Source organism: Lytechinus pictus, chromosome 7 (assembly GCF_037042905.1).
Source record: "Lytechinus pictus isolate F3 Inbred chromosome 7, Lp3.0, whole genome shotgun sequence".
Classification (NCBI taxonomy): Eukaryota; Metazoa; Echinodermata; class Echinoidea; order Temnopleuroida; family Toxopneustidae; genus Lytechinus; species Lytechinus pictus.
Genome location: NC_087251.1, coordinates 29,865,919 through 29,893,882, shown reverse-complemented (window position 1 = coordinate 29,893,882; position 27,964 = coordinate 29,865,919). Strand labels below are relative to the sequence as shown.

General features: G+C 35.9%; 1 protein-coding gene across 1 annotated transcript; it reads left to right on the top strand.

The window, feature by feature from the left end:
* The first annotated feature begins 2 nt into the window (after positions 1 to 2).
* Positions 3 to 27,917, top strand: LOC129264598 (tyrosyl-DNA phosphodiesterase 1-like). Its single transcript, XM_054902500.2, has 14 exons — positions 3 to 222; positions 3,859 to 4,351; positions 4,729 to 4,899; positions 5,364 to 5,463; positions 7,563 to 7,694; positions 9,493 to 9,585; positions 10,249 to 10,422; positions 10,986 to 11,064; positions 11,501 to 11,692; positions 12,753 to 12,868; positions 13,530 to 13,637; positions 17,505 to 17,607; positions 23,984 to 24,080; positions 24,580 to 27,917. The coding sequence occupies exons 1-14, from the start codon at positions 172 to 174 to the stop codon at positions 24,657 to 24,659; spliced, it is 1,989 nt and encodes a 662-aa protein (XP_054758475.2). The 5' UTR covers positions 3 to 171; the 3' UTR covers positions 24,660 to 27,917.
* The last annotated feature ends 47 nt before the right edge of the window (positions 27,918 to 27,964 follow it).

The following is a 27,964-nucleotide window of genomic DNA, read 5'->3' as shown; positions in this document are numbered from 1 at the left end:
GTGTACGCATGCGTTATGCATATATATATGGCATAGCGCATGGAGAAGCTCCTTGGTTGTGCCTTGGAGTTGTGGCGATCGAGCGAGCTAGCTAGCTAGGGATAGCGACTGTACCGACAATTGAATACAGTCTATTAACGTTAACTTTTCGTCATAAATTGCAGCAAGTTCATGGCAAATTTAGCTGATGATGAGGATCTGGCTCTGCAATTGCAACAGCAGGTACTATTATCATCATCTAGGCTACCTCAATTTCGTGATTGTTAATATTAAATAACCCAGACTCCAGGGGAGCGTTTCATGAAAGGACTTGTCGGAGGTTTTATCCGACAAGTCCTGCTTTATCCGACAGTTACCATAGTAACAGTGCCTTTCAGCAAATCAACATGCAGGGAAAGATGTCAGATCTGGGGGGCGTTTCATGAAAGGACTTGTCGGACGTTTTATCCGACAAGTCCCATTTTATCCGACAGTAATATAGCCTTATACTTATAGGCATAGGAACAGTGCCTCTCAGCCAATCAAAATCATGGAAAGATGTCAGATCTGACAACTTGTCGGATGAAAATATTGATGAAACGCTCCCCAGACAACTTGTCTGATGAAAATATTGATGAAACGCTCCCCAGACTTAAAAAGTTTAAACCCAGGGGCCCGGGGGGGGGCACTCGACCAAAAAAGTGGTAGGGGTGTGCCGCGGGCGAGACAAAAAACGGGGGCCTTGGGCTTGGAGCGGCCGGGCTCATTGTAAAAAGGAGGGTCCTCGGAACGAGCTTTGGAACTACAAATGTTTCTGAAAACGGGGGTCCTTGGAACGGGTCGCCTGTGTGCGAGTGCGTATGCATCCCTGGCTATGGAACGTACATGCAGCTAGCCCGGCGGCACGACTGACGGGCGCGCTAGCGGAGAGGCGATGGTCGGACAGCGAACTGCGGCCGCTTTTCACCAAAATTGCGACCGGAACGGCGTAACGGAAAATATGCGAAGCCCTGGAGCGGATTTTTTTTCTTCTTTTTATCTCGAGAAGAAGAAAATGCTATGCTCTGGAGCGGCTTTCTATGTTCTTTTTCTCAATAAGACAAAAATGCTATGCCTCGGAACAGAAATTTGAGTGTAAAAATGGGGGTCCCCTCCGCGGCACATACCGTATGGGTACTAGTATTCAACCCGGCATAATTCAAAGATTTTGACATATTCCCCAAAATATTTAGAAATAGGGAATTTATCTTAATTTCACACAGGTCTTTATTATTTCCAGGGTAATCTGTTGTCGATATTTTCTTTGTCAATCTGTCGACTGTATGCGCGGAGGATCGAATTATGCGGCGATGGCCTTTTGCACTGAATGGTACCTAGTATTCAACCTAGTGAGGATTGATAGCAAATCTCAAAAGGGTTTAAATTGCTAAATTAGATCTAGATCTATGTAAGTCTCTGGCTTTGATTAATTCCCTGTTTGGTCTCATCTCAAATGGTCTAGTCCATAGTCGGATGGGACAAGGGCAGATTGAGAGACAGGGCCATCTTTCATCGCTAGGTTGAATACTAGTGCCGACGGGTTGAATACTAGTACCAAAATCCGTCGCCGTATAATTCGATCGCCCGCGCACACAGTCAACTGGTTGAAGAAAAAAATAACGGAAAAAGAATAACCAGCATTTGCTCTTGGAAATAAGACGGGTCTGAAATTCAGGTAAATTCTATATTTCTATATATTTGAGGAAACTCTCCAAACGGGTTGAATACTAGTGCCCTTACGGTACCCACTATGCATTATATACTGAGTGCCCCCCCCCCCCCCTGGGACCCAGGGCCAGGCCCGGGAGCTCTTGACATGCTAACCCAGGGCACTCACACTAATACGAGGTTAGTATGAACCCAGGGAGCCCAGGGGCTTACCGTGTATTTGACCATACTCACGGGACTAGCGTGATTTATGGTCTAAATATTTCTCCAAATGAATTGTGAAAATAGCAATTATGCACTTACCACGTCACCACGATTATAATTTATATGGATGATCATGAAGGTCTAACGAGTGGCAGTTTCCTGACATCTGGGACTGGGCACAGACTGGAACCTCAAAAAACGAAAAGTTCTCTCCTAGTACTTCTACCCCCGTCTCGATCGGCCATTTTTGTTATGAATCGTAACAAAATGGCCGATCGAGACTGGGGTAGAAGGAGAGAACTTTTCGTTTTATTCAGGTTCCAGTTTGTGCCCAGATGTCAGGAAACTGCCACTCGTTAGACCTTCATCCATATACGGTAATCGTGGTAAGTACGGGCGGGAGCTCCCTGGGTTATTGACATGCCAGAGTCAGAGAGCTCCGGCAGCTGCAGCCGGCCTGCGCCGCCGGAGCTCTCTGGTCTAGACAAGTTAGGTTCGTGTTACCTCGGCACAGCAGTCAGTTAAAGGAGAAATATATTGATTATGAATATGGCCTTATTATATATCAGTGGAAAGGTCATGATGTGGGAATTACCATTTGGTCATTCAAAAATAACGAAAGTAATACATAATTAAGGTGGAAATTGCCAATAAAATGCCTCTCCGAAATACGCCTCCCATCGCATCAGATGATCAGTCTCTGAATTGACTCGAATTTGATGACGTGTATGAGTGTACGAGAGACGTGATTGGCTCTCCAACGTCAAGCTCCACTTGCATGCAAAACATGTTGCGAGGGTACGTTTACTCTACACTGTCACTGAATACTTCGATCATGAAATGAAAGAAAACCCAGAAGTTTATCTAGATTTTGGATTTTCAAATTGATGATTTTGAAGATGAAGAGAATGATGATGAAGTTTCTAGCTCTAGTGACGTGGATGGAGTTAAATTAGGGGAATTACGTCTATGATGATGAGTCGGACAATTCAACTTGCATGCCGATTCGCTACCAACTCGTGCAGCTGCACGTAGGCCTACCGCGGGCCAAAATAAATCCATGAAAATTCCAGCCTGACCATCCATACAGAGTCTCTTCCCTCTGTCAAGGCTCTAAAGAAGGAAAATAATGATATAACTGTAATTCTCAATATTGAGATATGCGAACCTGTGCAAAATATGGTCACACTTGAATTATGGTCATATCACCATAACTGCTATGTATTCAAGATGTGGTCTTATTAGGGTTTTGAAGAACATTGGCAGAGTGGTCCTGGTTGAGTGATGGTTCTATTCATTTTTCTGATGAGTTGGTATCACATATGCTTACTACTGATGAAATTTCGGCCGACAGTAAAATTTTACATCGAGATCCTGTCCGGCTTTCTCTACTTGCAGATCTTTCTCAAGAATGCAGTAAATTTCAATGTTTCTCCTGTCGATGTGGAACACTGCATTTGATATAATTGAAGGGTAGTTGCCATCTCTCAGACCACTTCAGAAGGTTATTTAAGTCGTCACTGACCACTCCTCTTTGAAGGTGTATTTACAGCACTATGAAGCTTCCTTGAGGAATCCCACTTGCAACAGGAGACCACTCGGGCTTTTGCATTGGCTGCCCAATTGTGGTATTGAATAGCCTTGTGTGTGTGCTGTGAATTTGTGATTGAGTTTTACAGATGTGTATCAGTCAGATATAATTCTGTACATCTGTTCAATTCAGGTCTTGAAATTCAGGCATGGAGGAAGGAACCATATGGTCATGACTCAATCAAACTTATGATGGTAAAATAGAACTTACAAATCACACTGCAAAATTCACACTGATGAATTATTCCATTTACTTCTAATCTTACAAACAGTTCTTAGATTACTAGTACTGCTACTAAGAATCAAGATCATTTAATTTACTTTGCGTGATTTGTCTTATTAAACACTAGCTGTTGGCTCTGTTCCTTTTTTTTGCAGTATGACATGGAGGAAGAGCAAGAACACCAAGACTTAATGATGGCCAGAGCTTTAGCCGCTGGACATGATATATCCGATTCAGATTCAGATGATGACAGACCTTCAACAAATAAAAAATCAAGCTTTCTACCTGAACGTACATCCAGCGACTCAGACTCTGATGCCACATACATTGAAGACGAAGATGAATTTAACACCAATGACAACCATCCGACGACGAGACAAGCAAAGCGGAAACTGGAATCCGACTCAGATTCAGGCCCACAAAATGAGGATGAAGATCGGAAAGGAAAGAAGAAAACTGGAGGGAAGACTAAATCCCAGGAGAAGAAAACATTGATATCACAGTCCACAAAGAGATTGAAGAAAGAGGACACGGTGATCATCGAGGAAGGAGAAACCAGCATGCCCAGTGGGTCAAAACAGGAGTGCCCTTATGGATCCAAATGCTACAGAAAGAACCCTTCTCATTTGGAAGAGTACAGACACCAAGGTATTGATAGCAGTCATGATGACTTTGTAAAATGAAAAAATAAATCATAAGCCAAAGGGGGGGAGGAGAAGAAATTGCATTTGCAGTGGGTCTTTTGATTGGCAAGAAAAATATGAGCAATCAGAACAAGATAGCTGATTGAAGGTAAGGCCGTCTTTTAACCCTAAATCTCCCGGGGTATTTTGATTCTTGTCATTCCCGGGGGGGGGGGGGGCATTATGCCCCCCCCCCCCCCCCCCGGAAGAATTAGGGTTAAATGTTTGTATCTGATCATGATAGAGTTGAGATTTTTGAAATAATTATGAGCAAGATAAATCAATTTGACTTTTATCCCATACATTGTTGTCTTTTCTATATGCATCCTCAACTAACAACAGGCAAGAAAAGCCCTGCAAAGCCTTCACCCAAGAGACAGAAATCAGAAGGAAAGAAATGTCCACTGTCCTGTCCAGAAGCTATTGAGGAGTCATCACCATATGGTTTCCTTCTTACAAAAGTTGAGGGGATTGCGTCGACCTATAATAATCAGTATGCTGTGCATATCAAAGGTAAGATGATTTGTATGTTCATTTTCAAGAAATTTTTATTAAAATGGCTGCGTCCAGGGGAATACAAAAACGGATTGTGGAACATTTTTTTGTCCTCCACTTATGTCATTTGTTTGATAGAAGTACTGACTTCAAGGCCTCAGGGTTGCTTTTATAAAGTTGACACAAAAAGTAATGCATAGGCCTACATGTAGTTTTATGAATGTTATATGAGATTCTCAGTCTTTTGATTCCTATCAGGTAAGTTGAAAAATGATTTTTCTAAATTAGAAATTATTGTTAAAAAAAGCAATATGAATACAAAATTAATTGATTTGTCAAAATATCAAAAATGATTAAATTCAATCCAACTTTTGTTTGAAACGAGGAAATGCAAGAACCTTTTTTTTTTTACAAAAGTACCACTTTATACAAGCTTTCTTTTTGCATATTTGAACAAAAAATATGTGTACCAACTTTGCCAGATATTCTAGATCCGTGCATGGGAAAACTGGTGGAATCAGCTCAGTTCAACTACATGTTTGACATACCATGGCTAATGAAGCAGTATCCAAGAGAGTTCAGGTTAGTATACAAGCCGTTCAATTACTTTTCAGCTATATTTCTTATGCAGCATCTTAGAGAGACAAGGATAATACATGTAGTTGAGTAGTCACCATGATGCAGATGAACTTTGGTGAGCACAGTGGCTTATGAAACAGCTTCCTTCTGGGGAATGATACCAAAAACTTAAATGAGGCTTGTGTTTGAATTGAATGCTAGAAATCACTTTTGAAATTACTGTGTGTTTCTAGTAGGACATCTGGAGTTTGTACACACAAAGTTGGGTATTGCTTGCATATTTTGGTCAAGGTGTATTATAGAATGGATGGGAAAATCCCTGCAATCTGATTGGTTGAGAGCAATGCAAGAATTTTTACTGGGCTGCATGAACGATATCCCGATAATCAAAACGATATCCACTGTAAACAAGCTATCGTCCGAAAAGGTCATTGTGATGTCATCGCGCATGTACTGTTACGCTTGTTTACGTCAAAATTTTGAATTTTCGATCAAGGCAGAATGAATCAAATAAAGGATGCAAAATGATCTGTAAGTACAAATACGTTACCGTAATTGTCATAGGGATTAAAACTGCCTGCATACTCGTTAGTTGAGAAGTCCAGACATACGATCTAACGTTTATAGATCTACTGGCACTGCCCTGGGCTGGCTGTGCACAGCCAAATCTCCAGTGCGGGCCCAGGCAGCCGTAGGCACTGGCCACCGGAGCGGCCCGGGCATACACACACAGCTATGGCTGCCTCATAAAAGTCATAGATCTAGTCAATGCAAAGCTGTATCTGGCATTTTGGGTATAATGATGCCTTTGTGCCAACATATTATCAAGTTAGGCATACATATTTATGTTTTCCAGGGTTATCAAAGGGTCTGCATTACATTTTGGAATTTTCATGCATCCGGTAAAAAATCATGCATCCAGTAAAAAAAATCATGCGTCCAGTAAATATTTTCATGCGTCCAGTAAATTGAGTTTACTGGACGCATGAAATTATCATGCATCCGGTAAATCATTAATTTTTGTGGTTTATTCAATAAAATTTTTCCATTCTATAAAACAGATGATGCATGGGTTTCTTTCGTGGGTCAGTGGAACTGTGTGCACGCGGTAACTTTGGCATTATGGTCTAAACCCACTCGGCTGCGCCTCGTGGGTTAAACCATGCCAAAGTTACCTTGTGCACACAGTTCCTACTGACCCACTCTAACCCATGCATCATTTGTATACTGGGTTTGTACAAAGATTTGTAAGGGGATTGACACAAGAACCTAGATTGCCTGGCCATTAGTTTGGTTTACAGGGGTGGTTGCTTGGTTTGCATACAGCCAAACCTAGCCTAGAGAGTTCAGATGCATTAAATGTTTGATAAATTTCTATTAAGTTTGATTGCACTCAAACATATTTGTTTGTTTGAATAATAATGAGAAATAAGTCTAGCATGACAATTTTCAAAACCAGATGAATATTAATTCAAGTTGTCTCTCATGAAAGTTTTCTGCACAATACAAGCAGTATACACGTAAGAGTGCTGATGGTGCCACACAGTTCATTTTTTTTCTTCTAAATTTCAAATATTTACACCTTTATCCTAAAATATGAACCATGGTTTTACTCTTTACTGAACCTTGAAGACCATCATCATTGTAAGCTATTGTGCTTTAGTTCAGAGCTTCTCCATATCAAATCAATAAAAACTGAAGAAAAAATAAAATGAAATAAAAAACAGAATGAATTTCTTTGTTTTAATCAGTTGTATTCCAATCATGATGTTTACTAAAATAATTTGTGAAAAATAATCTAAACTTAATTCAATACATTTCTTCTTTGATATCCTAGTTAAATGCAATGCTATGTTTTTTTTACCATATTTGTTCAAAATTTTCTAATCAACTTGTTAAGTTGGACATGAACTTTAACTGATATCATTGTAAAAATTATGCATTGTGTCCACCCTTTACCGACATAAACCCTAAGTAAAAGGATCAGAAATATGATCTCATCAGAAGCAGAGGATTCAGAAGCAGAGGAAATAATAATTTTTTTTTCTGATCAATTGAAACTCAAAATCATGTAAATTCCTGTAATTTATTCTCTGTTCCAGAGATAAACCATTACTGATTGTACATGGAGAGCAGAGGGAAGGAAAAATAGCACTTCATGAAGCAGCGCATCCATTCCCTAACATTAAACTATGTCAGGCAAGGCTTGATATTATGTATGGTACACACCATAGGTAAGATATAATGAAGAGATTGATTGCTTCTATGTCCATGAGTAAGGAAGCTTCATGAAGATGTAATATGAAGCCTCCATATGGATTAGTATTTTTGCAATGGAAACCGTCAGAAGTTACTTCTACATCCACTTCCAATAGAAGTTAAGATATTGATGCTTAGGTAGGGACTAGACTTCAAAAAATAGTTTTAACCTCAATTTTGATAACAACAATCCAATTTTAAGGGAAATTGTGTTACAGATATGAAGAAAAACTTAAAAAATATATAAACTAGCATGCTTTGGGATCTTGCAAGCATATGGTGCAGACAATTGGCCCACTGCAGTTTCATGTTTCATGTAGCTTCCTCTTTTAAGCGCAGAGGGAAAATAAAATCATATTATCAATCAGCATGCTGCAGGATCCAGCTGATCGACCTATAACTAGAATCTTTGTGAAACATCCCCCAGAAGTCCAGAAAATATAAGAAAATGACAAATTATAAAATTGTCACAATTGCCCATCCAAAGTTAAAGGTCAAGTCCACCTCAGAAAAATGTTGATTTGAATCAATAGAGAAAAATCAGACAAGCATAATGCTGAATATTTCATCAAAATCGGATGTAAAATAAGAAAGTTATGACATCTTAAAGTTTCACTTATTTTTCACAAAATAGTTATATGGGCAATTCCATAGGTTGGTGGACATGAGCTCAATGTGTCTTTGTACATATAGCCCATCTGAACCGTAACGTGAGTAACCACTTTATCTGCACCCCTAGTAAAAATCATGTGTTCTTTATTTTTTGAATTATATACAAATTTGTCTCCCGAATATACTTCTTTGAAATGGATATAATCAACTTTCATAAAAGCCTTGTATGAGGACACTTTTCACTTATGTCCACTTTTCGCATGTCCAAATCATGTAACATGAGTAACCGACACATTTCAAAGATTTGCCAGGAGCATAATTAAATTTCCCAAGTTTTGTTTTTATACAAAGGATAGTCAGACTGCGTACTATGTTGTGATAAAGAGATGTTTAGTTCCTATCAATAATAATGGAGTTACAGCTCCAAGTATGAGTCAAGGTGTCTCCAAATGTAACGTGGGTAACCTTGGAATAGCCCATATGCACAATTTAGCCACATGCAAATTAGAGAATTGATGACGTCCCTCACTCACTATTTCTTTTGTTTTTTATTGTTTGAATTAAACAATATTTCAATTTTTACAGATTTGACAATAAGGACCAACTTGACTGAACCATAAAATTAAAAACAATGGTAATTCAACATGTTCAGGGAGAAATAAAACTTTGTATCACAGGACAATGAGGAGAAAATTTGAAAAAATTATATTTCATGTAATAAAATACAAAAGTAATAGTGAGTGAGTGATGTCATCAGTTCCCTCATTTGCATACCGACCGGGATGTGCATATAACTTTTGTGAAAATAAGTGAAATTTTAAGATGTCATAACTTTCTTATTTTACATCCGATTTTGATGAAATTTTCAGTGTTATTCTTGTTGGGTTTTTCTCTTTTTATTCAAATCAACTTCTTGTTGGGGTGGACTTGTCCTTTAAACAACATCTGAATCATGCCTTTCATTACAGGACCCTGTATTAAAAAGCGTAGTCTTTGATCATGGGGCTGGTTTCTAGGATTGATTGCATTGATTACTGTGTATGATCAATCATAAAAATCGGCCCCACAATCAATTACTAAGTTTTGTGTTATGGGGGCCCAGTTCACTGTTGTTAACATGGACCATTGACTCTGACATAATCTAATTTTTATTTCTCTCAGTAAGATGATGTTTCTTCTCTATGCTAATGGAATGAGAGTAGTGATTCATACGGCTAACATCATTGAGATGGATTGGCATCAGAAAACTCAAGGGTAAGCTAATATGAAAATCATATTAAGAATTGATAATTGCAATCTAAATAATGATATTATCCCCCGATAGGAGCTTATTCTCCTTTTTTGTCAATTGCTCCAAAGTATCAACATAGTACTGTATGTCATTAATGGCCTTATTTCAATTCATCTAATATACTGATCACCTACAATTGTAGCTAGATGTTAAAAGGTCTTTATCTTTGAGGTCTGTGGTATGACTCGGACATTTCATCCCAGTCGTATGAAGGAGGGTGCTCTAGCTAGCAAGCCCTATTTAAAAAAACTTCTATTTTAGATGCAGATGACATGCAGATGAAGAGTACCACAAATGAATTCAACCAAAAACTCAACAAAGGCCTAAAAAATGGTCTGTTTGCCATAACAAACTAAAAAAAAATGGTTTGGGTTTTGGGGGGGTTAGTATGATATGAAAGAGCTCCTTATAGATTTTGAAATAGAAATTGAGGGTTGTTAAAGGCACCAGTGTTCTAATGATATGGATGATGTTCTACCACCATTTGCCAATTTTTATAGACCAAGTAAAGATAAACCATTAATCTTGTATTTATGAATTTATGTAAATAAGCAGGGTAAAAATGTATTTCAGTAATAAACATATTAAAAAAATTAACAAAAGTTTCTTTCCATTTGACTGATCAGAGTGTGGATCAGTCCTCTCTTCCCAAAGTTACCTTCAGCCAAACAGACAGCAACAGATGGGGAATCACCAACTTTCTTCAAAAGAGATCTACTAGCTTACCTCACAGCGTACAGGGCACCATCACTGCAGCCATGGAAAGATCATATCTCGCAACATGACCTTTCAGGTGCCAAGTAAGGGTAAATTCTTTGTAATGGTTTGTTTTTTTGAAAAATGTGCAGTCATATTGCATATTATCAATATTTTTGTCTGTTTTGATTTGTTGTTCATCATATGCCAAATCATCTAACACCCCTTCCCTCCTCTTCTCTAAAATGTTATAAGAATATAGTTGATTTGTTGCATAGATTAGCAAAAATATAAATTGGTTTTAATATTTTTTGAAGAATTTTTCTTTGCATGTAAATTTTGTAGATCATGCCATGTGTATCTGTCATGCCAATCATCATCGCGATCATGCAGCCCATAGCTGAAATTGTGGAGAAGGGATTCAGCCCCCATCACCCGCCCTGTCTTAGGCATAGAAATTGCCCAGTCTTTTTAAAGACTTGCTATATTCCAGTGATTTGCAAGCTGTGTTAACTAAAAATTAAATAAAAAGATTTATGTATCAGGTCACCTCCTTGCCAAAGAGATTTCCAAGTTAGACTTATCAAACAAATTCACTGCTATTTGCTAACATTTAAAGTTGATAGGGCATGTTATGAACTGATTTCCTACTCCTTTTTTTGGACAGGGTATTTCTTATTTCATCAGTGCCTGGCAGACATATTGGAGAATCCAAAGATAAATGGGGTCATCTCAAAGTCAGGAAGGTAAGAAAAGTCACATAATTCAATAATTCATAATTCTTTGCATGCATTCATTTATTATTTTTAAAAATTCAATTGAAAAGAAAAATTGTTACGGATACATGTAGACATGTTAAGTTTTGGTCCCAAGACATTGGAATCATGTAGATTTTTGTGTGTTTTAATAAAAATAAATGAAAGATCCTTCATGTACGTACACTTTATTGTGTAATTTTCATATGCTTTCTACAGTGACCACATGTTACACTAGGCAATGGGTTGATACAAAATTAAAGAAATACCCTCTGACTTTACCCCAAGTGAATATGTTTCTATGTCCTTTGTTTTCCGTGCCAGGAGCATGATGGATATGGGCACATTACAAATATTCTTCTTACCATTGTTATTATCAATCATAATCAATCTCAATTTCAACTTGGTAATGATCATTCTGTTGCAGATTCTACGGCAGTATGGTCCAGACAAACAACTAGTCCAGGCCTGGCCGGTCATTGGTCAGTTTTCCAGCATTGGTTCTCTGGGTGCAGACAAGACCAAATGGCTGTGTGCTGAGTTCCTTCAAAGTATGTCAAGTGTCAAAGGTCAATCAGGGTCATTCACCTCCAATGCTGATACAAGACATATGAAGCTGGTATTGCATGCTCTGTTTTAAATTTTGAGTGCCAAGAATACAGTGTGATTCTTATGATAATCGCTGATAATAATATTAGCAGCAAATTATGACAGTTCCATTTCCCGTAATTTACAATATTTCAAACTCTTTATTAAAGTTACCCAATTTTCAAAGGTAACTTCAGGTAGTTATTGTCAGCAAGGCTTTTGTGAGAAAGCCTTTAAAGTATCATAGATCTGGAACTAATAAGCTCTGATATAAGTTATGTAAACCATGCATTTTGGATGAGTGGTACCTTTCATTTATATGGGTAACTGCTGAAAAACTAAAATTAATTACCTGTGGAATATTACAAATCATAAATGAAAACAAAAATCAGTTAGAGTGAGTGAAGTGTCATGAGTTAGTGTCAACCAAAAGGAAATAAAAAACACACATGATGTTTCAAGTTTTCATATCTTTAACTTATTTTGTCTCATACCCCCCCATAAAATTGTGTGGAATTATTAGTGTGTGATTTATAGACTGGGTGCATGAACAGAAAAAAAAAAACCATGATTATACCATCAATATAAAATGCTTGTTTGTAATCTATATAATGCATTGTGAACAAACTTTGTGTGGGTTTCAGGATTAAGCCAGGGTTCCCACAGTCATGGAAAATCCTGGAAAATTTGTGGTCATGGAAAGTCAGGGAATTTGGAAAGCTTATGAAAAGTCATGGAACTGCATTTACCTCTTGGCTATGGCAGCTTTCCAGTTTGTTGTGTTTTGCAACTCTCATACTCTGTGATCATACTCTGTTATTATAATTGGTGTTCATGATTTCCATTTTTCCCAGTTTTGTGACATCCCAAATTCGACACAACTCCCGGGACGTCATGGGAAGTCATGGAAAGCAGCAATTTAGTCATGGAAAAGTCATGGAATTCTGTTTTCAATTTTCTGTGGGAACCCTGTAAGCTTTCCACCAACACATCTCATCATGAATTGGATTTATTTTTAATATGTATGCTCTGCTCACAAAGTTAACATCTGTCTTTGATAATAGCCTTTATCTTTTGCTTGGTTTATATAGATCTACCCATGTTCTGATAATGTGCGAACAAGCCTTGAAGGTTACCCTGCTGGTGGATCATTACCATACAGTATACAGACAGCCAAGAAACAGCCATATCTTCACCAATTCTTCTTGTAAGCGTTTTCTAGTTTTCTCTCATAAATTTGTGGAGCATTACAAGTGATCTTGCTATTAATATCTATCGTATGAATTAGAGAGTACCAATTGTAGAATTAATTTTTGTGTGTATGTGTTATATAGTTTCGGTGCTGGGTAACTTACAAAATTAGTTGCATGGAAAGATACATCCACAACTTGAAATTCAAGTAACAGTGTTGTCTGTTAATTCTTATGTCTGTGTAAGAACATAAATTTTAGTGGAAATCACATAATTTTTTCTGTTTTAATGTGTACATGTCAACATATTAATTATCAATCTGTTTGCCTGTTATATTTTCAGCAACTGTAAAATAAATATATTTTTGCTCATTCCAATGTGTGTTTCATGAAATATCTCTGTAGTGCTTTTTATTTGCTTTAAACAAATCAGATACAAGGATATCAGTAGTTAACATTACATGCCATGTCTTCTGAAAAAGATAATTGTTTATTATAATAGAAGTTAAGCTAAAATTTCACCTCCCCCTCTTCGTTACTCTTATGTTACCTTACCCATCCCTTCTCAATCATCATCTCTCTCTCAAGCTCTATGTACACTTTTCTTTCTTTCTTTTTAGTCCCAACAAAAACAAAACCCTTCTTATTCAAATTGTGGTTGTTATTTATTGTATACAGTCAGTGGAAGGCATCTAGAATTGGTCGTAGCAGAGCCAGCCCTCACATCAAATCCTATTCCAGACTTTCTCCAGATAATAAAGAGATTGCGTGGTTCATGGTGACAAGGTAATTTGTGTAATATATTTCCATTTGCAACAAATGGTGATAATGATGATGATAATGACGATCTTGAGGTTTGATATCCAGCATATTTCTTGCACAAAAAACTCCCCAAAACAAAGCCAATTGAATTTGACAAAAGACTCCTCATTAATCTGGAATCAAACCATGCAAAACAGACAAGTTCAAATTTTTTTTAAAGGTAGAAGAGGAAGTGGAAGAGGTGAAAATGAACAAAAAGAAGAAGAGAAAGGAAAATGCAGTTTCAGGCGTTTATTGCTACTTGTGGTAGATTGCATCAGGCAATTGGTAACATTTCATTGAGACACTATCACGACTTGCAATAGGAATAATGTTTTACGCTCATCAAGAGAATATTCATATAATGGCACAATACCTTAAAGTGTGTAAACCAATTTAATTTTCTTAGCTCTAATTATAATTGATGTTATCTGATTGAACCATGGAGCTATTAAGAGAAGGAGAACCATCTTCCAAATCCTCTGTTAATCCTTTGTTATCGCTTCTTTCTGGCGAAGGAACGATATCTAACATCAATCGGCGAGCCGCCAGGCAAAAGTAAGAGCCCGCTTACATAACGTGATAAGCCCCCTCGTAAAATCTGAGGTCAGAGATATTTTGAAGGACCCTGCGAGGCTCCGCCGTAAACGACGTTCTCCCACATAACTTCTCTCCGAGCTCAGTTTTTTTTCAAAATTGAAACACGACTTGCTGTTCTTCTAACATCCATATCTCTTCGTACGGATTCCTTATGTACGTCTTTTATGTATGGTTGAACTTCTGAGATGATCCCCTTTGCATACATACCAAATACGTCACAATCTGATTTGACTCAACAAAATTACAAACGAAGGAAGTTGGAGATTGGTCATTTTAGGTATGTCTGTCTTTCTTACGTAGTTAAATCTTTCCCTGCTCGTATATGTTTTAGAAATTATAATAAGGTAAAAAACCATACTTTGAGCTTTATTTTTATGCAAAAATCATTTGCGTGTTTACAATGGTCTTGATAATATAACAACGAATCTGCGGGGCATTTCTCTGGCGATTGTCGCATCGTGGAGTACCCTCTGGTGCCCCACGTACCGTACTCCTATTTGTGTAAGTTGAAAGTGAGTGTAATGAATGACGGGAGCTCCGTGCTCGCTCAGCTCTTGTCTCTGGATCGTTTTTGGAAAATAGCAGGAGCCGCGGAGCGAATAAATTTAATTTACAAACCAGTAAAAAGGAGAACAAAGTACAAAAAATTGTTATTCTACATAATAAATAACTTAAAAATAACATGTTTGGGACCACAAAGATGTATTCCCAGTTCTGTGTCAGGACGATTCATTTTAAGTTACAAAGTCATTTGGAAAAATTTACAAGCGAAGTTTTACAATTTTTAGTACAAAAAATAATTATGATTTTAAAAATATTATAGAGAACAAAATAAAAGATGATTACAACTATTGAATTCATATTTTTAGTTTAATCTAAAGATAAAAAAGAAGGCTTCCAAAATATAAAGTGTCCAGACACCCGACCCCCCCTCATTTCTAAAACATTCTATTTCTATTCTAAATAGGGGCCTATATTTAGAAACACGAAATATCGTTATGATTTTTGTAAGATTATGGGATTTTTTGTTTGTTTTAAGATTGTACTTTTTTTCTTTCTTTCTTTCATATCCTTTTTTCTTCATCATTCTATCCTTCCTCTTTGCCCCTTTTTTTATTCCATCTATCTTTATTCCCTATCTTTCTTTCCTGATATTCTCTCTCTGTTCATTTTTCTTTCTTTCCTTCTTTGTCTTACTCTCCTTCCTTTTTTAAATTTCCTTTTTTCCCTTCATTTTTTCTTTCCTTAAACTTTTCTTTGCTTCCTTCTCCCTTTTCTTTTTGTTCTTTCTCTCCTTCCATTATTTTCTCTATATTTATTCTCTCCTCCCTTTATTTTTTCCTCCCTCTCTTTCATCCTTTTATTTTTTATTTTATTTTTTCCTTCTACTTTGTGTCCTTTTTTCTTTCTTTCCCTCCCTCCCTTCCTTCCTGTTTTTCTTCTTTCTTTATTTCTTTCTTTCAAAGAATGAAGGAAACATTTTTCTTTTATTCGTTCTTTCTTTCCTCCTTTTTTCTTCCTTCTTTTTTTCTTTTCTCTCCCTTATGTTTTCTTTCACACATCTTCCCTTCCTTCTTTTCTTTTTCTTTCCTTCTTAATTCATTTCAAAGAATGACGGAAACGTTTTTTTTCTTTTATTCTATCTTTCATCATTTTATTCTTACATTCCTTTTTAAAAATATATTTTCCTTCATTTTCCCCTTCATTTTTTATTTCTTTCCGTTCTCAATTCAACTCTTTTCTTTCGCCTTTTCATTCCCTCCTTCATTCTTTCGTTCACCCCCCTTCCAATTCTGTACATTTTTTCCCCAAGTCGAACACCGTGTAGCCTCCCTTGTTGATCTTTTTTTTAAAGACCCGGCGTACTTTGTCGATTGTCCCGTATTTCTTTTTGTGAAATCTGGTCACCCTGCATTCAGCTGGTTCCAAAACCAGATTTTCATCTCCGAAATCGTGAGCCGCCATGTTTGCATAAAATTCGTGAAGCCGATGTGAAATGCATTATGGGTGAAAACGCTACTGCGCAAGCGCAAACCCGAGCTGTTGACCGCGTCGATCAACTTTCCTTATCTGATTTACGAGCGGCCTGTGTAATGCGCCGTGAGGGACCCTGCTGAGAGGGGATTAGCGGTGCCGCGCATGGGGCAAAGCGTTTGAGAGAGTCAGATCTCCTTCTGTTAATAGCTCTATGATTGAACCATATTATGAAATACTTTTGAATTCAATCTCTTTATCCTACAACCAATATTCTTTGAACAAGGTCTCTGGAGTATAGTTTTGTTATGAATGTATTATTTAAATGCTATTGTCTTTTTTGTAGTACTCTTGTATCACTATTGATGTGAATTGTGCCGATTTCAGCCCTAAGGCTACCATGTGCAATTTTTTAATACCATGATAAATAAATTAATGAATATATTTAGATTGCGCAGTATGCTGTGTCACAATGCAAGTAATGGCATACTTAGGGGGTGTTGCAAAAAAATATTTGCAATCAATTGCAAATATTCTGTTGTAATTTTACAACTGATAGATCAACGTTAACTGTAGCAAATCAGATTAAACTTCTTGTTTCAAGGAGCAGATTAGTAATCAATCACTAATTTGTAATTAACTGCAAGACATATGATTGATTTAGGGACCAAAAATAGACTTGCAATTGATCCCAAGTTTGTTTTGCAGCACCCCAATAGCATTGCAAAGTTTTATGTGTGGTCTATGCTGTGCCCAGCCATAATAGTGATTGATCATACATTATAATTTAAATCCAGATCTCATGACCTTCATAGCTCACAAGATACACTCACACTGCAAGTCCCCCCACACAAGACTAAAGCAACACTAGGAGATAGGTCATTTCTTATGTCAACCCCACAACTATGGAACAAACTTCCCCTTGACATTAGGAATTCAACAAACTTTATATATTTTCAAACTAAAATTAAAAACCTATTTATTCCAGTAGGATGTACAGCATTTGGGGAGCTCTTGTAGAACAATAGAATATATAGAAATAGTTTTGGTGCTACATAAGTGGATATTATTAGTATTATTATTATTATATCAGACAGATAGTCCCACTATAATTATGTAGCACAAGGTGAGACTGAGAAGGAGATGGGAAAAGAGAAAGGGAGAAGAGACGAGAAGGGATGCAAATGGAAAAGAGAAGAAAAGGAGGAGGATATGGGATGGTAAGAAGATAATTTTTCTTAGCACAATATTAATCTGATTGTTTCATTCTCTTTTCAGTGCTAATTTGTCTAAGGCAGCTTGGGGAGTTTTTGAGAAGAATGGCAGTCAGCTGATGATTCGTTCATATGAGATTGGAGTCATGATGATCCCCTGTAGCTTTGTAAGTACCACATATCTTATTTTTCAGTTGTGCATATATCACAGTGGGTGATTTCAAGTTCAGTGTTAACCTTTTGGTGTTGGTGTTAGGTCAATTTTTACATAGTCCCGAAAAGTCACTCATGAGTTGTTGAGATGTCAATAATGTGAACTGGATCAGTTTAACAAAATCTGAATAAGTTTTGGAGCTGGGGGAAGCAATCTAAATTTCAACACCAACACTAAGGCCAACATCGGACTTGAAATCACCCCCATGTCTCTAGCTTTCTGATACTAAATCACTAAATTTGATATCAGAGCTCAAAGGGTTATATATATATATAAAAATTGCCAAGGGATATTTTAGATATGATTTATTTTCTTTTAAACTCACATTTTCTTTCAGAATCATTGAAGACAAAAAAGGTTTCAGCTGCTACTCCACTGTTTATCTTTGGAATGTTAAATGAAACTTAATAATTTACATTATTGATCCTTTGTCAAAGCATTAGACAGGCTTTTTATTCTTGGTCATTTATCATGAAACCAAAACTTGATTCTTTCGGAACTAGTACTACCATGTGAGTAAAAAAAACTTGACACCTCACAAATCCCCAATTTAAGGAAGAAATATGACATGAGCATAATTATTATGTATGGCCTGAAAGAGTATGTTCTCCACGATGTGGTATGTGTTAACGCTTGGATGATCAGGAGGTATTCTTTGCAGTGATGTAAATATTGAATTGCACCAAGGCATGACAGCAATAAATGAATCCTGGGGCCCATGTCATAAAGGACTTGCAACTGCAGTAACTTTGCCATTATGGCAAGCACCATGGAAACCTTGATTATGATTAGCTGCTGAGCCATTTTACCGTGGTAGTTGCCATTATAGCAAAGTTACAACATTCGCAAGTCCTGTATGAAAAGGGCCTCAAATGTCAATTTTGTCATTATCCTACAAGGGTTGCATTAAAATCCATTTCAAAACACCTTTACAATAATGTGCATTATAATTGTTTAATGAACACTTTTTAGTATCAATTCTCAAGTTAATTTCATTGAAAAAGGATTTGCAAATATGTTTACTAACTAGTGTAGGATTATTACATCATTGGCATCTGGATTCATTCATTGCAGTAATGCCTTACTTTGGTGAAATCCAAATATACATCACTGCAAAGAATACCTACTGATTATCCAAGCTTGAAGACATACCACATGAATATGGTATCAAATTAATTGGGAGGAGATACTCTTTCAAGGCATATATAATAATTATGCGTTCATGACAATTTTTTTCCTTAAGTTGGGGATTTGTGAGGTGTCAAGTTTTTTTTTACTCACACGGACTCTGTTAAAGAATAAAAGTTAAATGGTTTTCAGATAAATTACTCAACACAAATATTTATTTATTTTACCAGTCATATATTACTCATGTGATATTGTTAGGGAAATGGAATTTTTACTTACATAGAGGATACAGTATATAGTACCCTCAATCAAGGTATGGTATCAGTCCAACAGTTTTAGACTATTTAAATAAATTTTGGACAAACACTTAAAATACAAAAAACAACAACTTTAAAGGACTTTCCAAATTTACTGATCCGTAATTTCCCGAAAAAATTGTATTACTAGGAACAGTTCAAACCAGAATAAGTCTGATGAAGGTAAGATAATTTTTATGAAAAATGAAATGTAATATTTGTAAAAAGTTCAATGTATTTTGGTAAAATGTGAAATATACTTTTGAGAAAGTGAATTTTTTTTAAATTGAATATATTTGTAAAGAGTGAAATAGTTTTGTAATATATAGTTGTTAGAGTGGCATGTATGTTTAATCACTTCTCTCATGTCCTGCCTTAGACAGCCCCTCTTTATTCTGACTTTTTTAAAGGATATTTTATCAGCCATTTTTTGTCAGTGATAGGTCCATGATAGTTGCTCATTTGAATTCATTCTAGGTTGAGAGAGTTTGGGATCTCATTGAGTGCTTTTGGGCCATTTGGGAAAAGCACAAAATAACTATTGGGTATCCTGACTTTCATAGGTTTATCATTTCAAATTTGATTTCATATGCTCGATCTACCAGCCTTATTGCATGTCATTCTAATGCCGCAGTCACACTGGCTAATGTGACTCCAGGGCCCCGTCTTATAAAGAGTTGTGATTATTATGATCAACCTCATATATGAAATCCATCAATGTCATCATTTTTCTTACAGGAAATTTACACAATGTCCTTTTGTAAACAAAGGGGAGCATACTGAATTTCCAAGAAAACTGAACATATCTAGGAAACATGTTGAACAAACATGCATTTTATATGTCGATGTTGCTGGCTTTCCATAGTTGTGGTTGATCAGGTCAATTGCAACTTTTTGTAAGATGGGGCCCCGACCAACTGAATATTTTACATTATACCAATGACATACTGTACCATCATTCTGTTTGAAGTCAGTTTCTGTTGATATGACTGTTGCATAACGTTCTGATCAGGTGCACTGACAGGGGGATGTTCTCTACAACAAACTATAGTTTTTAGTTACAGCGCCCTCATTTGTTATACCATGACAAATATTTGACAAATGTACATGTATGTTTTCACATGTCAGTTAAAGGACAAGTTTGCCCCCAACATAAAGTTTATATGAATGAAAAGAAAATCCAACAAGCATAACACTGAAAATTTCATCAAAATCAGATTTAAACTAAGAAAGTTATGACATTTTAAAGTTTCGTTTAATTTCATGAAATGCACATCCTCGTTCGGTATGCAAATGAGGGGACTGATGACGTCACCCAGACACCCACTCACTATTTTCTTTGTATTAAATTGTATGAAATATTCTTATTTTCTCATTGTTATATGAAACAAAGTTTATTTCTCACTGAACATTTGGAATTAATGTTATTTAAACATTTTATGGTTCAATCAAGTTGGTCCTCATAGTCAAATTTGTAAAAAATGAAATATTGTATAATTCAAACAATAACAAACAAAAAGAGATAGTGAGGGACATCATCGACTCTCATTTGCATATGACTGAGTTAACTGTTCTGTGAAAAATATGCGGAATTTTAAAATGCCATAACTTTCTTATTTTACATTTTGATAAAATATTTAGCGTTAGGCTTGTTTGATTCAAACCCACATTTTTCTGGGGTGGACTTGCCCCTTAGAAAGAGAAAATGTTTGTCATTTCACATATCAATTCCACACTAGCTCGTTCTATAGTTGGTATAATGCAGGCAAGACTTAAAAAAAAAGGGCACTAGCTTCACTTTTTCATTGTCACTTAGATTAATTATTCCAGATCTCAACTTATAATAACTGTCAACTAATATGTTTTATATCTTATTTTAAGGTGCCATCAATAGTTTTTTCTTTGATTTACCGTATGCAACATATGAACTACATCCTTTGTCTTTCCCCCTTTTTGTCACTGGAAATGCAATCAGATTTGAAAAATAAACCATTTAATAAAAGGTGTTTTTCAATCCGTGGCAATAATTTTCAAAAGTGACAATTTAAATCATGGCATGAATTCATGATCAAGTAATTTTTCTCAGCTTCGACGGATAATTGTAAAATTTTCTTAAAAGACCAAACATATTTGTGCTCCAAGGAAAAACTCCAGTGTGAAAACTGTGATGACAAATGTCATGCTTTTACTTAAGAGCTCTCTTCTTTTGCTTATTGTTGTAAAATACCTTCAGTCAAATTTATTCATCCGTTGAAAAGAAAGAAGTACAACACACGACCGATCATCAGGAAGCCAAGCAAACACAGTGTGGTTTATCTGATTATTTCTCTTGTTTAACTAAATACAGTGAAATGAAATGAAATGATTCCTGCATATAAGCAAAGAGAGCTGTCATATTACGAATGTTTGCGAATCCAATGAAACAATTACAGCCGTAGTCTGCCCCCTTTCTCTGCTCCCTAAGTGCATGTATATTACAAATTTCGATGTCAAACCATCGTGGAAATTAGAAATGATTTATTGCGAGATTGTAGCAGAACTGGCAGTAGATGTGCCCCACTTATATGGTAAATACACCCTATTATATTGACTTGGTTGTCTTTTCTTTTGCATTACTAGACAAACCTGTCATGCCTATACGATATCTTTTAAAAAAAATGAATTATATCACAGCTTTTTTCTTTCTTTTCATTGCAAGGCTGAAAAAAAACCTTTGCTCACACAAAAGCTCGTCCATTCAGGGTTTTGATGACTTAATGGTAGTTTACCTTATTCATTGTTTGGTGTCAGATATTGCTTGTTGAAGAAAGTGCTGAACACACATCAACGTGCTGGGGGTTTCACTGTAATCAAATTAGTGGGTTAGTAATTTTGTTAGACACAGACCAATTGTACGAAATGTTGACAGTGTTAGATGTAATAGTGTATGATAGGGTCTATCCATTTCATGATGAAATGGGGGAAATGTCATGCTCAATAGCCAGTCATTAATCTTTTTGTCATTCTCCTGAGATGTATTTGTTTCTTTCAATATTTCATGTTTAACTAACTTATCTCTCTCTTTCTCTTGCTCCTGTATCTCTACCTTCTCTTCTCTATCTTCTCTTTCTATCCTTCCATCAGTCCTTTCCTTTCTTCTCTCTCTCTCTCTTCTCTTGTCCCATCACTCGCTCTCCTTTCCCCACCCACCTCTCCCTCTCTCATTTCCCCTTTTCATCTCTCTCATATCCCATTTCATTTTTTAATTACCTCCCTGCTTCTTTAGTTCAATCTTGATCTTATTCTTTTAAAAGTTTATTACACAATGTGTGTATGCATACCCATCTTCTATTGTAATGTCCACCCCCCCCCCTACACCTACATGTATGTGATTAATTTTACCCTTTCTTAGTTCAATCTTGATCTTATTCTTTTAAAAGTTTATTACACAATGTGTGTATGCATACCCATCTTCTATTGTAATGTCCACCCCCCCCCCTACACCTACATGTATGTGATTAATTTTACCCTTTCCTTTCTTTTATATTGTTTTACATTTTCTTCTTTTTACTCTGGTTGCTTTTTCTGAATTGTATTTTTTAAGCCTCCGTGTAAATGTACATGCACTTTGTTGAAGCGTATTTGCTATATGAAATATTTTCATGATCCTTTATTATGGAGTACTAGTCCTTTTTCTCTTCCCCTCTTTTTTCCTTCACCACCCCTCCCCCCCCCCCCACATGCCTATCAATTTCTCTGTTTAGGATCATCTACCCATCCCCCCCTCCCTTTCCACATACCCTCTTCTTCCTCTTTTCTCTTTCTCTCTGATCAATTCTTTTTATTTTCCCCTCTCAGTGTCTGTTATATCATCTTTCTCTTCCAGCATCTTTAACCATTTATCTTACTCTTTCTTTACCATATTTGTATCGTTTAATGAACTCATAATTGTTCCCATCATGATCAATTCCTTCTGCCTCATAATTGTATTTTGCAATTAAAACCACACAATTTCAAACTATTCATCCATTCAAAGTATAGATATCTTTTCACTAGCTATTATTTCACGTCTGTGTGTGATTCAATCAACATTTCATACCTACATTCTCTTTATTCGGAAGCGATGAAGTGAAATATTTGATTAACTGTAAATCTTATGGGTGCTTTTGGAAATTAAATTTTTAGATTTGTCATTGCATGCGTGGTCACACACCGTGCAATCTGCTTATTCCACTCTCGTGGCACTTGCGATGAAAATAATCATATCAGTTTTGACAGCCACTGAGGCTTCATTTATTTAAAATCACCTCATTTTCTTCTTTTCTTCCTGTCATAAAGCGGGTTAACATTTACTGTATTCCTTTCTTGTTAATACCTTGTTATGAATCAATATTTTTATGCTGATTTCACAAGCTAGCTTTCTCCTTCCTTGGAGATTTATTCACACATCTAGAGATAGAATAGTTGCTTTATATTTTTTAATATCTAATATGGTTTGTAATAAAATGAGAGTATTAAGCAGGTTGTCCCTCGACTATTCTCATTGAAATGTTCATCCATGAATAGTTTTATTTCATGTTAAGTCACTTTCAATTATGACTTTTTCTTATTTTTGTCTCTCTCTCTCTCTCATTGCTTTTTGTCTTTGGTATTTTTAGCTGAATTTATGGCTCATTTTCATTTATCGGAAGTTATAGTTTTTTAATTTCCTTTTTGTTTCCATTTTGCGAAGCCATTCATGATTTGATTCCCTTCTGTTGCATATGGACATTGAGACAAATGAAAACATTAAGAATATATTGATTTTTACCGCTTGTGAGAATGTTGAATAATTGAACATTCATAAAAATATCTACATGCATTGAAATTGGCCTTGACATTGCCAGAAAGAAAATCATATTATTTGCCCGGATTATTTCTTTTCAGGATAAGACTTGGAAGACGTTTCCCTTAGTGGATGGGTGTGGCCAGAAAGAATTCTCACTCCCTTGGGACGTTCCTCTCACACCATATTCTAAATCAGGTGAGTCTGAGAAAATGGTGCTTTTGATAAAGCAGTAGGTCAGTTGGTATTTTGATAATTGGGTGTGACAGTGATCTTTTAGATTTCATTATTTTAAAAACTTTGTTATTGGAAAGAACAAAAGAAAGGAGGGAAATGGAATTTTATGATAATAACAAAGGTAAAATGCATGTACTAGAACTGCAGTCATGATAGAACATTGTGTTTTTGCAATGACATATGAAGAACAACGTGATGATCAAAGAATACGACAGGAAAAAACAAGAACCAATGGAATTAAGAGGATGATGCTCATACAGATTTTTAAGGAAAATTTCATTGAGTATCGCTTTGTTATTCAGAATGTGTAAACGCAATGCATGATCTAATCATGGAGCTATGATAGCTCCATGATCTAATTAATACCATACAATATCATATACATTATACATGTATATATATATATTTAGTTTCATTCTTGTAGCTAAGACCAGCTTTTCTATTCTGTCTCTTATTTCAGATCGACCATGGATCTGGGATATCCCATACACTGATAAGCCCGATTCCCATGGAAACGCTTGGGTGCCTGGAAGAAGATGATCGTTTCATAATGGAATAGATTGATCTTGCCATCTTGAAACCAGAAGCTAATTTCCTTAGTTTGGGCCCTGTTCCACAAAACTTGCGGCTTAAAGGGAAGTCCATCTCGACACCAAGTTGGTATTCACAAGAGCAGAGAAATTATAGAAACATGACAGTCTTCAAATATCCATCAAATATTAATAAAGTAATTGATTCTTAAAGTTAATTTGTGTTAACTCATGCAAGCAGTTCACTCATTTGTTACATAATGTATTATTCTTTGATGGATTTTCGCCAATTTTTTATTGGTGTGATACTTTAATTTTCTTTAAAATTTATATCCAACTTGACATCTGGGTGGGCTTCCCATTTGACATTACCATCAATACTAATGGAAAATCTGATTTTGATTTGCTGTTGAGCATCGTCACCATGAAGTTATTTAGTTCTTCCACTTACAAATATAAGATTTTTTAATTGAAAGACTATGATCTGATTTCACAAGAAAAAAAAAAAAAAAAAAACAGAAGTCTTTTATGTGCAATTGTATACCTGCCAAGAGTTCCTATTAAATAGGATTATTCCTCTTTTGAGGAAAAGAAAGTTGCCCTTGTAAATTTTGTGTTTCTGTTTTTTTATGTGATTCTACTTATAGTATAGTGTAGGGAATTCAGGAATGTTCCTATTTCTGTGAATGTTTTAGTAATTTGTTTTATTTCTCAGCTGTCAAGGTTGGCAGATATGCAGTTGATATTATTGTTATGCTTTGGCGAATGTTTTACAGGTTTCACCGTTATATTCACTTAGTAGATGATTCCTCATTCTTGGAAATGCGACAAGCATATTTGTCATGGAAAATTACTGCAGTATTTTATCTCTGTATGATTTCTTTCATAGAGAATTGAAGAATATTGGAAGAAAAGAAAATAAAGTGATATTTCTTAATTCTCTTTAGCAGTGTACTGTTAAGTAAAATTTCAGGAGGATGCTGTTTAAAAGATGATTTATATTTGCAATTGATCATATTGTGTTGTATTATTTCCTTGACCCTCACAGAATCACATTTGTTTATTTATTGATCAATTTTATGTCAGGCCATTTCTCTCACTGGCTGCTTTCATTATCATTCTCAAAGAATAATGGAATTCAGGATTGCAAATCCACAAAAAAATGCACTCGGGTATGAAGTGTCTAGAAAAAAAAAGGAAAACAATATATTTTCCAGGTTAGAAACATGATTTTCTGAGATTTCTAAAGGATGCTCATGAAGTTCATGTTTTCTTCTTTACTTGATACATGACTTATGGGCAATTCCATAAAATATGTACATCCGACCCCCTATGTGTGGGACTTTCATGAAATTTTCTGTCTCTGATTTCTTGTTCTTTTGACAGTCTGTAATGCTGTAAAATGACTAGATTTGGTCAGTTTATGAAGTGAAGTAAAACTTGAGAAAAATGGGGGTCGGATGTACAAAAAGGTTGATTATTTTATGGAATTATCAAGTGTAGGTATCGATGAGCAATAAGGGTATAGCAGTGTGGGGAAAATATAATGTGTACCTCCCCCATAAGAATGAATGCGAGGGAGCACAGCTCTCTCTCTTTCTCCCATATCTTTATCTCTCTTTCTCTCACCTCACCTGAACAAGTTACTTGTGTCCCATTTAAGCTCTGAGTTGTCTTCCGATAGGTGCTTTTCTATAATATTGGTGCTCTTTACTTCTTGTGCTATTTTTGTCTCGATAAAAACATAAAATGGGCCAAACTTTATTGTTCTGCCATCTAATATGATATATTTTTTCAGGTATATCTGTTCAAAATAATATTAACTCATTACATGTCAAAAGTATGATGCCATCGTTAATTGATTTAAAATTTCCACACACAGACTTTATACTACGGGTTTCTTGATCGAATAATGTATTGCCCAAGTTCAACTTGTATCGCTAGAGTCTCAGATGAGGGTGGTATTATTTTGATATAAAACATCTAAATTCCTATCATTACTTCTATTGTTGTTGCTCTTATTAATACTATGCTTTAGAGCTCTATCTGAGGCTGGCCAAATATTGCCAAACGAGGCAAGGTCTCGATTTGAGTTTCTCAGGAGAGAGTATGTGGGAGAAACTTTTGTCAGGGAGGTTTTTTATTTATTATGTATTATGTTGAACACAAGAATAGGTCACCAGTCCTTCATAAAATTGTGTTTAAAGTACCAACAGCTTTATGAACAGCCCTGACCTCAGATCCACCCCTGCTATATTATACCCTGAATATTAATAATCTTAATAAAGGAAGGAGCTTGTCTTTCACTTAAATTCTGTAGATGAGACTATTGCCCATATTATAGTTTAACTATGTGTAGCCAAATGTGACATCAATCTCAATAATTAGATATCAATTGATCATCACAGTCGGCATTCAAATCATTACAAACTGTCTTGAAATGACAAAATACAATACTTTTTGTATCGCCCACCGGAGGTGAAGGCGAGACTTAGGGATCCAAATGTTGTCCGTCCGTCACAAACCTAATGACACCTAACTCCGCAACCGTAAGTCGCTTTTCAACCAAACTTGGATGGTAGATGGACTTGGGGGACCTGCATGTTATGCTGCAGTTGGAGGTCACATGGTAAGGTCAAAGGTCATTTTCAGGTCAACATTAAAGTTTACGTGCAAGTGTTATTCCATCCCAGTCATTTCACAATGAAGTTTCGATACAATTCTGTTGCGTGCCCTCGCAAATCACGATATTTCTGGTTATTTTCATAAGTGGGCGAGACACAAAATCGCTTTTGCCTTGTTTTTTAACCTTAAAAACATAGGAAGGATTTCAGTAGATACAAGAAGCATTATAGCATAAGCAAATTCTTGACACTGAGCCTTGTAGAATATGAGCCTATATGTTTACAGGTCAGCACAAACATGCAGTTGTTACGGAGGTGTTTGTAACACTCACCTAATCGGTTTGTGTGTTCAAAGTTCATTAGTATCGCCCACTTTTCATCATTATTAAACCTTTACCAGACTTTTATACAACTTTTATAAGTGTTTATAAACATGGACGCATGAACAATATACTCTACTTTTCAATTGGCTTTGAAATAGTTGTATAATTTACATCTGTAGACAAGTATAAGCCTACTCATTAAATATTTTATATTGGGCATTATGAATATTTGTCTGTGTTTTATGGTTTCTTGTTGAGTGTATATGGGATAAATGTCAAACATTTAGAGCAACTTTGTTTAGACATTAAAAAAAATCTTCATGTTAGTGGTCTCACCTTGTTTTCACTTTTTGATTGTACGTTTATTT